The sequence below is a fragment of the Cryptomeria japonica genome, chromosome 4 (assembly GCF_030272615.1).
Source record: "Cryptomeria japonica chromosome 4, Sugi_1.0, whole genome shotgun sequence".
NCBI classification, from domain to species: domain Eukaryota; kingdom Viridiplantae; phylum Streptophyta; class Pinopsida; order Cupressales; family Cupressaceae; genus Cryptomeria; species Cryptomeria japonica.
Genome location: NC_081408.1, coordinates 336995705 through 337010686, shown reverse-complemented (window position 1 = coordinate 337010686; position 14982 = coordinate 336995705). Strand labels below are relative to the sequence as shown.

The window sequence follows — 14982 nt, the reverse complement described above, 5'->3', positions numbered from 1 at the left end:
TACAAATATTCCATACTACAAAATACAATGGTCTATCAAAATTTATCATTTACATGGATTAATGCCCATTAAACCTTTATTAAGAAAACTTTATTAACTGATGACGCTGATTACATGGATTATCGCCTTGCTGTAAAAATGCTCAGGATTTGAATTATACCAAATGCAATTTTTGGGTGTTCATACCTCTAACATTTTGGCTTGCTCTGATGTAATTAATAAAATATACTTACTATTAAAAAAAGCAGCTCTCAAATTCTGACACTGGTCCATTTACATTAAATCTTTGATCTCGCACATGCACATCAAATTTTGAATTTCATTCACTTGCCCACGAGACTAATCAACTCACCCAATACATTTACTATTTTGATGACAATGATTGTTCCTTTGCTAAATCACGAGTTGAGATCTTGTCTTAATAGTACAGCTCATATTACAAATGATTCAATACCCAATACTACAAAATACAATAGACTATCAAAAATTTGTCATTTACATGTATTAATGCCAATGAAATCTTCAGTTAGAAAGCTGTATTAACTGCTGCCAATCCAATTGTATCACCTTCATCCAAAGTTGATTCGCTTGTATGTTGCAAGGATCGAGCTGCTGTTACTGGAAAGAAATACAGGTTAATCAGATATAAAGAAACAGTTCCCTGGTAATAAAACTTCATTTCATAATACCATACATTTCTGAATCAAGAAAATGAACAAATTATAGGATTTAATTCGAAGCACACCAAGAAAATTGATCTACTTAAAAAACTCACATTGAAGCTGGGTTGTGTCCCCGTTAAATATTTCACACTACTGCTTAATTAATATACAGTCTTAGTCATGAGCTAATGGAAGATTTAAAATAAATTGCCACTGAAAAGTATGCAGGAGATTTATGAACAAGGTTTTACTCTAACTAGTTACCCTCTTGGGTCCTTTTCACATCTAGTTAAGTTTACTTACAGCATTTATTTTTTAATCTCAAATCATAAGATTAAGATGCTTGTCATAATCTTCTGTGTTCTAAGTTTTGCCTAACCCCATCTTTCTGCTCATAATCCATTTTGAGCCAGAAAGTGTGCCTAACCCCCATCTATTTGCTCATAATCCATTTTGAGCCAAAAAATAGGCCTAGACTCATCTTTCTGCTCATGATCCATTTTGAGCGAGAAAGTGGGCCTAACCCCATCTTTCTGCTCACAATCCATTTTGAACTGGAAAGAGGGCCTAATCCCATCCTTTTGGTTCCGATATGCTTATTGGTGTTTCATAAATTTGCTCCAATATGCTTCAAACATTTGCTTAATATGTCCAATAGGTCTTGAGGATGTAAGGGCACCGTAACTACTAGATTGGCTCCTCCACAAAGCTCCACTTGTTTAATGTCCTTTCTTCTTTTGATTGGATGCTTTTAAAATCTTCATCATCCTGTCTTGTTTTCTTACTTGGATTTCCTTTTCCTTCTTCGTCAGACATTGCCTCTATATTATGTATTTGGCTTCCACATGTGTCCTAGCCTCCATTCTTCATTGCATTTGAAGCACAAACCTTTTTCTTTTGGGTCTTCTTGTCATCTTTTAAGTCTTTCTCGATTACAATCATTTCCATGTTCCCATTTTCTCTTACATTGGAAACATAGTCCTTTGTTTATGAGCTCCTTTATTTCATTGAAAGATAGAGGAGGATTAGGTTGATTCCTTGTATGGTATTTGTCCTTTGTGTATGATATCTGGCTTTAGTACCTTTTGGATTGCATCCTTAAGAGATGTAGGATCGAGGGAGCTTACTAAGCCACAGATCGAGTCCTTTAATCCTTCAACAAATATTAAGTTAGTCTACTTTGAGATACTTCTAGTACCATAATGGAAAATTTTGGAATTTAGTGACATACTCCTCTATGGTTTATTTGTTGCTTTCGTTGTGTTAGTTCTTTAAAGTAGCATTCGGGATGTTTTTGATCAAACCTTTGGATGAGTTTTTGGGTGAACTCATCATAGGTTGTAATGTGTTGGTGACCTTGGGTAATAAGGCCATGATGCCACCAATTATGGGTTGTTCCTTCCAAGCAGAGTACAACAAATTTTATGGCATGCTCTTTTGTCATGGGGTGAAGTGCAAGGTTGGTGTCCACCATTTGGACCCATGAATGTGTCGTAGACTTGCAAAATTTCTTCCACAATGGGTTGATTGTTTGCTTCTTCCTCCATCATGTCTTCTTCCCGAGGTAGGAAAAGGGGTATTGTTGGTCTAGGTGATGATACCCTTGTTGGGTTGTTATTTTTTATCCCTCCCATTGTTTTGGTTGGGCCTACAATTAGTGTTATTCATGTTTTGGGTTGTTTGGAGGAGAAGTTGGGTTGTTCTTTTGTTTTGCTCCATAAGAACTTGAGTGAGGGTCATCAATTCATTGCCCATTTGTTTGCTCATGTCGTTGCTAGTTGTATGATTATTGATGGATGCAAGTTTCCTTCTTTCTCTTTCTAAAGCCTTTTGAGCCCTTTGATTAGGTTGCATTAACTACCTTTCACAAAATGGTAGGAAGGAATGCTCTGATACCAATTGTAATGTCCCCTATTGAGACTTTACTCTAATTTTATCTTAGAATTCCCAAATAAGGTATGTGTTGTGCCTTGCACACACTCCCCGTCGTTGACAGGGACCCCCTTTGGTTGTTCGCTTGTCGAGGCCTTGAGTAGGAGTTTTGTTAGGATGCCAGAGTAGGAAGCAAAAAGAGAGATTAGGATCCCCAGGAAGCTGTAGGGTTCAAGAGACGATGCTTAGGTCATGATTTCAAAAGTTGGTAGAATGCAGGCCATACTGAAATGACCAATGCTTGCAAAGAGATTTCAATATAAATTTCAGGGGGGCATTTCATGGTTGTGTGTTTTGACCTCAATGCCAGTGCAATAGTGTCTCAGCAAGAAAGAGTGTGAAAGGAGGGTCTCTCAAAAATGTGCTTGTATAAGGCCATCTGCATATCTCCCTTTCACTCTTGGTCTTCAAACAAAAACAAGGAGCATAAAATCCAGTTTTAATCATACTAAATGGAGTTTGCTCGCTAAAAGAGGAAGAGGCTTAGGTATAAAGATTTGTTTCTATAGAGTCTTGATAAAGTTGTCGAAGTTATGCGGAAGAAAGATCGAGCAAGTCCAATGAAAGGTCAAAGCAAAAGGCATATAATCTTGCACTTGCACCAAAGGCGTAGGCAAACATCATTTTCTTTTCACCTTCAAATCACCCAAAAAGGGGCAGAGTTAGGCCAAAGTCGGGTTTGGCGAAGTTGTAAACTCCAAAAGGGACCTTGCATGGACATTTCAAATTTGCCTTCAAAGGCCGAAAAGAAGCCGATGTGAGAGAAAGGTTTGCATCGTTGGGCTGATTTAAAACAAAGTTATTATATTGTAAAAAGGTGGGGTGCCTTTTTACACTTTCGCCACTATTCACCGATTTGTTTCCTTGATGTGGCTAAGTGTTAAGTTGAGCAAATGGGAGGCTCGAAAAAGTTCACGTGTTTCAAAGCATAAGGCACATTTACTTTGCCTTAAGATCGCCAAAATTCTGCAGAGGGAGTCAAATGAATAACATAAACTTTAGGGGGTTTGAGCCAAAAGTGTTTTATTTCCCTTCGAAATCGCCAAAAAAAGCACCGAAATGCTTAATAAAAATAGAGGGAGGGGGTGAAGCTTGGTCATTATGTTATTAAAGTGAAGCACTTCTTTGCAGTTCGACCTCCATTAGTCGAACTTTCCCCTTACTTGACTAGGCGTTAAATAACATAAACTTTAAGGGGGTTTGATAAAGTTTGCATGCTTCAATCAAAACGTAGAACACACTTTTCATTTCACCTTCTAAAAAGCCAAAAAAAAGCCGAGCTTACATCGATGGTTGTATCGAATAGTATAAATGAACTTGAAAGCAAAGGGAGGAAATTAGTTTTAAAACATGTGCCTTCCATTATTTCGCATCATAACGCCGAAATTATCCTTGATTTGACAGAAGTTCTTCATTCGCTGAATCATATGCCAAAAGGTTGTGGCGCTAGTCAAAGTAGATTAATAGGCATTTGACGTGAATGAGGTGAAGCGCCTTCTTGCATTCACTTCCTTTTTTTGCTGCTAAAACCTCGAAGGCGCCAATCATGCAGAAAATCAGATAAAAAGGACATCAAACGCAACTTAAGGGGGAGGGTCGAGTTTTTGTTCAAAGCATATGCCAAAACACTTCCATAATTCGCCGAGAGTTATGTCAAGGCAGTGTCAAATCGCCCTAAGGTAACAACTCTTAGGCATTAAAGAGGAGCAAGAGTTGTATGCTCTTTGAAGCAATCACATCATTCCTAAAGGCTAGTGCGGGCAAGAGTTGTGTGATTTGCTTGGCATTGCAAGGGCACGTTTCCAGATAGAGATCTCTCCAGTCAGATGACCAGCTAAACGTTTTAGCATTCTTGGTATTCATTTTCAATCATGGCTGCAAATAAGTTTTTCCCTCTGAAATGACAATGGTGTGATCAATTTAAAAATCCTAGGAGTGTGTATGATTTGTAGGTCAAACCCTAAGTTGTATCAGCATTGCCAAAACCTGACAATATGCTTTGAAGATTTCAGTTTGGAGAATTTTTGGGGTTTGCAGCCAAGATTATAAATTTCAAAACATTGCTCAAATAGATTTATTAATGCCAAAAAATCTACCCATATTTTGATAAAACAAGTCCAAAATCGAAAAATACGCCAAGCCAACAAAGTTTAAACTTATGGCAGTGCCAAAACCAAGATTCCTAGCCATACAACAAAACTGGAAAACTAGAACAATGTTGCAACATTTTTTTTCAAATTTCACAACCACATTGTTATGTTGTTTCTTTGATGATGATTTTGATTCTAATTTCCTAACCTCATTTATGCTCTTGAAACCGCCTTGTAATTCATGTCCTGGTGTGTAGGGTAGATGCCTCCCAAGGTGGCTGAGTCCTCTAAGGCACTTGAAGCACCAGGAACGTCCCAAACATCTAAGACTAAGAACCCCTGAAGTTGGAGAAAATGAACTGCGAATATAAGGGGTTGCTGCCAAACTCTAAGGTTCAAAGTAGTTGGGAGAATGTGGGGGATCCAAATTTTGGGCATATTGACATCCAACAGTTTAGAGAGTGTATGCTGCAAACGCCCACTGGAGAGAAAAGAGGATGGTAGAGAGTGGAGTTGCACAGGCCACAAGATTCCCACAAGCCATTCGGAATTATGAGTTCGTTGTAGAAAGCTCCAAACACTACAAGCCTGATGATAAGGTGATGTTTGTGAACGAGACAGTGATAGCAGATTTCAGTCCCAAGGCCATTGGGGAGGCTTTCGACATTCCAATGCATGAGGAGGCAATTGTAGTAACACTGGAGGAGGCTCAGGCCGCATATGATCAAAGTCCCACTAAGTGCAAGAGTAAAATGAACGACAATTGGTTTAAAGAAAAAGACCTCACAGCAATAGGACCCTTAAGAAGGTGTATATGAGTGAATTCAATGAGGAATATGGGGACATGGTCACCTTGCTTAGTCACGTCATAGGATTGCCCCACTCCAATCTGTTTGAAGAGTGGATGTTTTATTATGCAGAGGAGGTCTTTGTAGGGAAAATCAAGTTTGACTGGGCTCAAATTATTAGTGATAACATTCATATACAACTAACTCAGGTTGCAAAGAAGAGGTACTCCACCATGTCCTCTTTTATGGTGTATATGTTTGCACGACATCCTAGATTGTCGGGATTAATCTGCCTAGGTGATATTGGAAATAGGCCAAACCAGATAGAAGTGTACGATGGCTACCTTCAACTACATTTCTACAACATAAGTCAAAGGGAGAAAAACAATATAGCATATGCAGTAGGCAAGTATGAGTGCATGAACGATGCCTTCACCATGCAGATGGTTAGGACTATGCAAGAGGGATTGCAGCAAAGAACAAAGGTTGTCTAAGCAAGCAATTGCACTAATATGGAAGTATGGGACTTGGTTCATTCAGTTTCCCTGATTCTCTTATTTGAGAATCTTAGGCTTTGAGGGCTCTCCCTATAGACTCCCAAGGTATCCCACTGATAAGATGGCGCTCCTAGAGGTCGCAAGGCAAGCACATGCGGCTAGACAAGTTCTCAGGAACAATAAATTTCAGAGGTCTCCTTCCCAATGGCAATAGGGGACAATGACATATACTTCAAAACCCCTGCACAAGATGAGCAGTCGATTGAAGAATTGGCATCATACAGCCTACAAGAACATTCCCACAGAAAAGGTTTTGATCCTACTAGACTAGGATGTAAAGCTTATGGCTGCCACTACAGGCATAAAATGAACATAGAAGATTACTGGGCTAGCTACACTAATGATTTTGAGGTCCGCAAGAGGGAGTACTCTAGGCTCAATTTGCATCAAATCAGGACTTAAGAGTATACCCAAGTCTCGAACCAGCTACTTGACTATGGAGTCTGCATACAACACCAAGCTTATGATGTCGTAAAGGATCGCCCCCTGCTTCCATCAATTTGTTAGGATCCAATCACCAGTTTAGAAATCATAATGGAAGGCCCCAAGAGGCACATAGATGCTTGGAGAAATCGACGTAGAGGAACTAACTCGTGAAGGGGTACAATTCACTTACAACCTGATGGGAGACCCTGAATCCCACTCACCAAGAGAGGACGAGGCATCAAGTGCAGCACAAGGAGGAGAAAAGAAGCCTGAAAAGGAAAGGAAAAAGGCAAAGGTCAGTAAGGGGTCAAGGGCGTTTGAAAGGTCTAGAAAGAACAAAAGCTAGTCACCAGAGGCTCATGCTTGAAAGAAGTTAACGGTAAGGAGACCATTTGTTGCCGCTTCGCTAGAAGATGTCAATGTAGTAGAGGATGTGACCGAAGTAGAATGCCAACCTACCCCTCCCACGCTACAAATAGATTCAGCTGTCCTCGAAACAACAGATCAAGAAGAGCCTATCACGCAAGAACAGGAGGTGTAGATCATCGATCTGAACAAGTCCGAGAATCAAATTGAAGAGGGGGAAATCTGGCCTGATATAGGACAGAACAAGGAGGATGTCGAATAGGAAGAGCAGGAAAAAGAAGGTGATAGAGAGAATGAGAAATCAGCTGAAAAGAATGAAGGTAAAGATAATGATAAGGAGGATGATAAGGACAAAGACCTCCCTAGCGACGAAGGACAACAGGAGCTTGAGATCCCTCAACAGTTGCTGAGTGAAGTTAGAGAGAACGCAGCCATAGGAAAAGAACGGGATGCAAAAGGAAATCAACCCTTTTCCTTGACTAGTCAACCAAGGGTAGAAAATGAATCAGCTGCTGCTTTAGCAGAGCAAAGCAAGGAGGTAGTTGTCACTTCAAGACAATCCATCCCTCCTAAGTGGTTGTAGGCTCGAGCCCAAAAGAAAACCACGATAAGGCCACCTATAAGCCTCAAAGACCGTTTCTCTCGAATAGGGGAACCTTTGGTTAAAGAAAAAAAGAAGCCAAGGACCTATTCCAAGGTGACCAAGGATGCTCAGAAGGACCAGATAATACACATCGCTGCTCCACCAGAAGGCAAATTAGTTGAAAAGATCACACTGGCTGATTATAATGTTATGTCAATCCCAATGGGAAGGGCGACTAAAAGGCAGGAGGTGGAAGAATTCAAAGACTCCGTGGATACAATACTAAGCCAAATGGAAAGGATGATAGTGGAGAGAAATGTATAAGACTCGAGCAGAGCAAGCTGAAAATTATATAGATCACATACTGAAACTGTTGCAACACACAAGTGAGGCCTATGTCCCTCCTGTAGCCTTAGCACAAAAAACAACTACTGAATTTGAGAGTGTGCGGGACACAGCCAAGGCAACCAAAGAATAAATTGAAGATATAACACGGACAGGGAATCCGGTACTGGAGGATGTGACTAGCATGAGGTTGGACGTGAAGTAGGCCTACCAAATGGTGCAGTCCATTAGGGGTGAAGTTGAGGAGTTTCGGAAAACAGTTGATACGTTGCTCCCCATCATCTGGGCATTATTTTGGACCCATTCTCGGATTCCCACAGTACAACAGATCCTCGGGCCTCATGATTTCAGCACCTTTGAAAACTAGTGTTGGATTTTGGAAGTGAAGAGCAACATTGTGGACCTCATCAGTGAGGGATGGGAAGAATGTGAAACAACCCTGCTCAGTGTCGAGACCTTTTGTAGAGAGGTCTTGCAGAATTTGATTAGTGATTGGAAGCAAAGTTCCCAGACTCGGACTCGGCTTGGACTTAGCAATGACTTGGCAAAATAAGAAAACCCTTGAAATTTAGAGATTTTTAACGATTTAAAACTTGTTTCATACACCCATTATTGAATTAAGCTTAAAGACACTATAACATCATTAAATAGAAGCTAATTTGATCACATACATAAACATACATCCATCACATGCATATAAATGTAAATTGTAGCTGAAGGAATTAGAAAACATAGATATATAGAGTTATAAATATTGTCCAATGTATATAAAATCCATGACTTCAAATGTTCCCAAACATATGTAACTGTAAAGTGTAAACAAAAACAAGTCTATGGCTCAAGCTCTGGCTCAGCCTCGTCTATCTGCCTCCTAGAAAGACGTCTAAGGTAGGTCCTGGATGACTGAGTAGCCATAGTCTCTGCCTGTGATGTGCCAGTCTGAGTAGCCATAGGTGTTGTGCCTAATCGTGCTCTATCCTCCTCCTCTGCCATAGCCACAACCTCAACCTCTCTGTCTGCCGAGCCAATCCCTTTTAGGGTTATAAGAAAGGGAAATGGCAAAAAAAATCATTAAAAAATGTTATTTTGCTTTTGTTTTTTTGACTACACTTTTTTAGGATGGCAGGATCATAGCTCTTTCACTTTGTGCTCCAAATGAAGCTCCAAATGCCACCTTAGCGATTTCACTTTCTGCAAATGAAGAAGAGACAACCACCAATGTTGTGCAATTACATGATGAAAAGTCGCCTGATTTTGTGCAAATGGAAGTCTACGCTCTAGCATGGAAACTTGTGCAAATAAACCTCAATTTGCCACCCAATTTGTGCAATCAAACCTCAAATTTCCACCCAAGTTGTGCATACAAGCATGAAATTTCCGCCATCTTTGTGCAATTACATGGTCAAATGCCGCCACCTTGTGCAAATGAGGCACAAAAATGCACCCTAGCTTGTGCAATTAAAGATAAAATACCCGCTCAAGCAAATAGGGAAGATCTAATGCACAAAGGGGTCCTAGTTTGAAGCGTGTGAGGTATCAAAAGTTGAGACATGTGGACTTGAAAGGGGTAGCATGGAGATAGGGTAGGTCTAATCAAGCATGTGGACCCAAATCCTAACGCATAAAACATCAAAACGTGTGGTCCTATCTTTAAACACCGGCCAGGTCACGACCCTCGGACTCGGCGAGTCAGGGAGTGACTCGCCTGACTCGGCGAGTCACGCCCCCTGACCCGTCCTAGCCCGGGTCAGGGTCACCGTGACCCGGCAGGGGTCACCTGGCCTGCTGACTCGCGTGACTCGCCGCGAGTCACGAAACTCTAATTGGAAGCTTGAGATGGAGTGTGACGAGATGAAAATATGCTGGAAAGACCAACTGAAAAATGATGGAACTCCATATACCAAAAATGATATAGAGTTCGCCAATAAGCTACGTGCAACAATATGGGATTTTGAGACCAACAAAATTGACTAGCTGTAGCAGATAGGAAAGACAAACAATCATTGTGTAGACGTCGACTTCCAGATGAATAATCCACCTATTCCTCTTCTTCAAGAAATATGTCATCTGCTTAAGGTTCCAGGGGTATGTTCGGGCAAAGCAAGCTGTAGGCCGAGATATTTGTAAAAAGTACTTAAAAAGGTGAAGATGAGTTTTTATTAGAAAAAGGGAAATATCTACTTTGGGATGACAAAAGTCAGTACCTAAAGTTAGTTATTTCTCCCCAACTACCAAAGTACTCTTTTCTATTTTTGAGCTCCATGCTATGCACTTTTTGGGACAACTTTATGGCTAGTGGTTGTTAAGTTAGTTGGGAGGTAAGCTCCATATTTACTAGGCATGAGTAGACATATTGTATGGATGAATCTGGGCCACTTGTTTAGTTAAGTGTTGGCCATTCATTCAAATTTTAAAAGCCTATATAAAGGGGGCTAGTTCTCTCCTATTTTGTAAGAAGTAAAAAGAATTGTTGCTGAAACTCTGCCAAACTATATACAAAATTGATGGAATGCCAAGTTGTGTCTATTTTCTTGTGAGTATGTGGTTCTCCTTCTTGATTTTAAATTTCTGTTATGCATTTTATTTACAAACAGTTTATTTGGGTTTATATTTGATGGGAATTTTAAGTTCATACCATTAAGGGTTAGCTGATTGTTAATCCCCTTGTATGGTTAATGTTGTCATTTTATGACACCCTTGGTCCATCAGTGAGAACCGATTAGAGATATGTTCTATGGACCAGCGCTGCCTCAGTTGATCAAAGAGAAAACAATGGAATCATGAAGTATGAAGTGTTGTCTTGCCGGAACTCCGGAACCCCCAAGTTCCTAAGTCTTCTCTTCCTCAACCTTGGAACCCCCAGGTTCCCAAGTTCCTAAGTCCTCTTCCTTGGAACTCCAAAACCCCCAGGTTGCCAAGTTCCTAAGTCCTCCACCCTGGAACTCCGGAACCGCCAAGTTCCAAAGTTGCTAAGTTTTCTCTTCCTCAACCTCGGAACCCCCAGGTTCCCAAGTTCCTAAGTCCTCAACCCCGGAACCCCCAGGTTCCCATGTTCCTAAGTCCTCAACCTTGGAACCCCGAGGTTCCCAAGTTCCTAAGTCCTTGACCCCGGAACTCCGGAATCCCAGAATCCCGAAATCCTAAGCCTAAGTCTTTCCAACTTCGGTGACGTGTTTCCAAAGTCTTCCCAACTTCGGTAACCTGTGTTTCCGAAGTCTTCCAACTTCCTTCCGGCTTGCAACTCTTTCAGATGGCGTGATCAACACTCAAGGGTCTTAATGCTCCAAGAACTCTTGCGACTTGTACACCTTTTGTGGAGCTACAAGGGTGCATTTAATGATTTTGCAGGATTTCCATCAAGAGAAGTACAGGGCCATGCTTATTTGTGGTTACTTATGTCATGCCTGCATGCTCTGACTTTGGAATGTCAAGCAATCCACCTTCCAGAAGTACCTTTTTTCTTGGGATTGCATTTTCAAGGTATGGCTAGATTGCTTGCATGTACACAATGTCAGGTGCATGCACTTCCCTACATTCCCTGACTGACATTTCCCCACACACATAAGGGTCAAAGCTTCTCTTCCTTGACCAATGGTCTCTCCTATGCGACCAGTTTTCTATATAAGGCTGTTATGCCTCATTGTAAAGGGTTCTCTCCCTCCTGGCTTGAGCTATTCTATGCTCTTTCACTTCTCTTAAAGACTTGTATTTATCTTGCATTTCTGCAACTGTAAGTTTGGCCATTGGCCTTATAATGAATTGAAATCATCATTCTTGCCTTCAGCTTATGTGTGTTGTGTATGTGTTCTTACCTTCATTGTAAGTGTATGTTTGTGGCTTTCTCTCACATATATGTTGTGTTAACCTGTTTCCGGGTGTAAACCTTCTCCCCTCTTGACATTAAGCAAGTCCTAACCTCCATACGTGCATTAAGGTCATTCATGCAACTGAAGTTTGTGCATCTCATGGGTATTTCAGTTGATTCTTTGTGCCATTTCGGGTGGGGAGAGAAACATCTCTTATCTTCGTGCATCACCTCCTTTCATTTCGAGCATTTCTCTCTTCCCTTTTCCTCTGCAAGCTGTTAGGATAGGTTTAGAAGTAAGTTTTGGAGTGTTGAGTTGGTTCAACACCTGCACTTGGATTGAGAAGGAAGCCGACCTTCTTCAGAGATTCAACTCCCTTGCGCAAGGTCCCACACTGCGGGGTTGTTTCCATGTTTCACAAGGTTGCTGAGTTGATAGCTCAACAAGGGTGCAAGCTTTTGTGATAACAGTTACTCTGAACATAAAAGCTTAGTTCGACTACTAAATGTTTAGCTGGATGTATGTTTTGAATTCAACATATACACATAGTAGTTTGAAAATCAAGTTATTCCTTGAAGATTGCACCGTCTTTGTCTAGTTGTGTTTAACTAGCAAAGCAGAGCATGGTAATTTAAAATTTCTCTCTATTTGCCCAAAGAAGTTGTTTTAGTTAAAGTAGATCAATCTCTTTCCCCTACTCTTTCTATTTATTTATAAATCTAGAGTTGATGTCCCAAAGCAGCATCATGTTTAATGGAAATCTGATGATTAGAAGACTGGTGAATGACTTGTAGAACCTTTGAAGCCTATCCTAAACACAAGCGTAAGTCCCCTTTGTGTTTACCAGCAAAGCAAATTACCATTGAGTTATCCTGCAGTCAAGAACTGATAGTTTAAACCTTGAGGTCGTTTTTTTGTGATCATCTTAGTAGCACTAGAAACCTCCTTATGCAAGAGAGAATGGGATTATCTCGATATTCTATTCTATGTTGATCGAAAGGGTAGCAGTACGATTTTCCCATCAACAATATGGAGTATGCTTAAGAATGTAAACTGCCAACTTAATATCATGATTAAGAGCCAAAATTTTGAACAACATATAAATCTGCTGTCTAAATTTATTAAGTTTGAGATTGTAAATCTCTTCCTTGCTTGAATATTTTTCTTTTCCTCTTTGATGCTACTGATTTGCTATTCTTTGGATGAATCCTTATGCTGAATTATGAACTGATCCCCTTATGAGTATCAATCTGCTTTTGTTGATTCTTGTGCTCAAATCTGAATGTTTTTCTTCCTACTTCCCCCTTCCTTGCAGACTTCTCTTAATGTGGCTTTATATCTTCTCATTATCCTCAAGAAGTGCGACTTTGGGATGGCTGTCCTTTGCAAAGGGTCTAGTCTCCTCCTTGACGCCCCTTCATTAATTGTTAGTCATCACAATGTACTTGCCTCTCAATTGATTATTGTTCTAACTAATCATGTAGTTTCTTTATTTAATCAATATCGCTACATTGTTTAATATTCTGATTGCTGTGTATCATTAAGCCCATCACTATTTGTTTTTCAATCATAATCGCTGCCCTCAATTTAGGATCGCTATCTGCCCTGTAGAATCCACTGCCTACTAGATCGTAATTCAGAAAATCCTGAAGTCTTATGTTAAGATGATTTTCTCAATGCTGTTTTGATTCTGGGCATGACAATTTTTAAGGCAAAACCTATAATGCTTAGTTGGGATAATCACCCCCCAGGCTGGTTTAGTAAGTCTGAGTTTCAATGGGGAGGGCCTAACAAATTGGTTAGGTACCTTGGTATTGCTTTCATTATTAACCCTTGTCTAAAAGAGATGTGGCAATGGATTAAAAGCAAAATAGAAAAAAATCTTTGTCAATGGAATAAACAATACTTCTCTTTAGCCTGCACATTTTGGGTGTGTCAAAAATATTATCTTACAACCTTTAATATTCTTCAATGTGGCTATTTAGTAACTACTGGATAAATGAAATTAAATAAAAATATTAGACAATTCCTCTGGTCAGATGGGAAAGGTAATAAGAAAAAGCACGCTGTTAAGTGGGATTGGTGCTGTTGAGATAAGTTGGAAGGAGGTCTAGGATTGAGAGATCTAAAGAAACATGGCATCTCTCTGGTTGGCAAGTGGATTGTTAAAGCCTTTTGGGGAAATGAACCTTGGAAGGTACTTGTTATGAATAACATCAATCAATTGTTCCAAAACAAGCTAAGAGTTGCAAACAATTCCCCTTAAATGACATTCTTTTTGATAGGTTTCTAGTACTGCCTGCTGGATCCAATGTGTTCATGAATACATGGAAAGCTTGGAAGATCATTACAGTTTAGAGTAAAAACTGTGAATTTATAGAGCACAATAGGAGTTTGTTGAGCCTCTAACAGATCAATCTGGCGGAACCATACAAAAGAATACAAAACCTTGCCTTATTGCAAGGATGCTCAACTAAAACATGGCACTTAATGTCTTGTATAACAACCAACTGAAGTCTTGGAATGATTTGAGTAATGAACTTAGCGTTAGACACAATGTGCCACTGAGATGGGGAGGGGGGGGGAATTAGTGATTTACAAACTTTTCCCTTTTCAATCCTATGTGTGTGTACCGGTTAACAGATCTAACAGAAAGCAGACTTATCGGTTAGATGGGAGACTAACACAAATGCAATCACACATGAAAGGGACATCACATAACACCAGATGTACGAGGAAAACCCAAGATGGGAAAAACCTCGGTGACAAATGTTGCTGGAGTCTACTGCTCCAGTCCAGCCTCACAATGGAAATCTAATTACAATGTTTAGGGCACCAACCCAAGGAGCACCAACCCTTGAATTAGGGCACGAACCCAAGGAGCACCAACAACTGCATAGCCTTGTTACAAATGAACTTTGTAACTCTTCTGCAAATCTCTTCACCGGAACCTCTATCCAATTTACTGCCGGTTCTCTGCTCACTTGCTCGCTGCTGCAGCCTTATCTCCTGCTGCAACCTTACCGGTTCAACCTCTTCTTCTTCTTTGCCGGTTCTTCTCTCTGCTAGTTCTCTCTTCTCTCTACTACACTGCTACTCTCCACCACTCTACTTCACTCAGTCAGATATCCACTATTTGATTACTGCAAGTTCTCAACATACCGGTTCTCTTTTGGTTCTCACTGTGCTCTTCTCTTTTCTGCAATCCTCTTTGCCTCTTCTTTGCCGGTTTGGTCACCACCGATATACTTCTCTTTCAGACTCAATGGCAGACTATCGGTTGCCACACTGTTGCCGATTGAGCTCTTCAACCCTGTTCTTTCTCACACTCAGTCTCTTCTTCTTCTTCTTCTTGAGCACTTGACTGATTTCACTTCTTCATCAGCAGCACCATACTATCATTCAACAGCAACACTTTTTATCAATT

The 14982-nt window shown here is 40.3% G+C and overlaps 1 protein-coding gene across 4 annotated transcripts in view; it reads right to left on the bottom strand.

The window, feature by feature from the left end:
• Positions 1 to 215: 215 nt before the first annotated feature.
• LOC131063594 (protein HASTY 1) overlaps positions 216 to 14982 on the bottom strand; it is a 164095-nt gene continuing 149328 nt past the window's right edge. For all 4 annotated transcript variants that reach the window (XR_009372324.1, XM_057997460.2, XM_057997458.2 and 1 more), the window contains one exon: positions 216 to 618. Coding sequence is in view for 3 of the 4 variants with exons in the window: in XM_057997460.2 (XP_057853443.2) it covers positions 527 to 618 (92 nt within the window). In the remaining variant the exon portion in view is untranslated. The remainder of the gene's footprint in view (positions 619 to 14982) is intronic.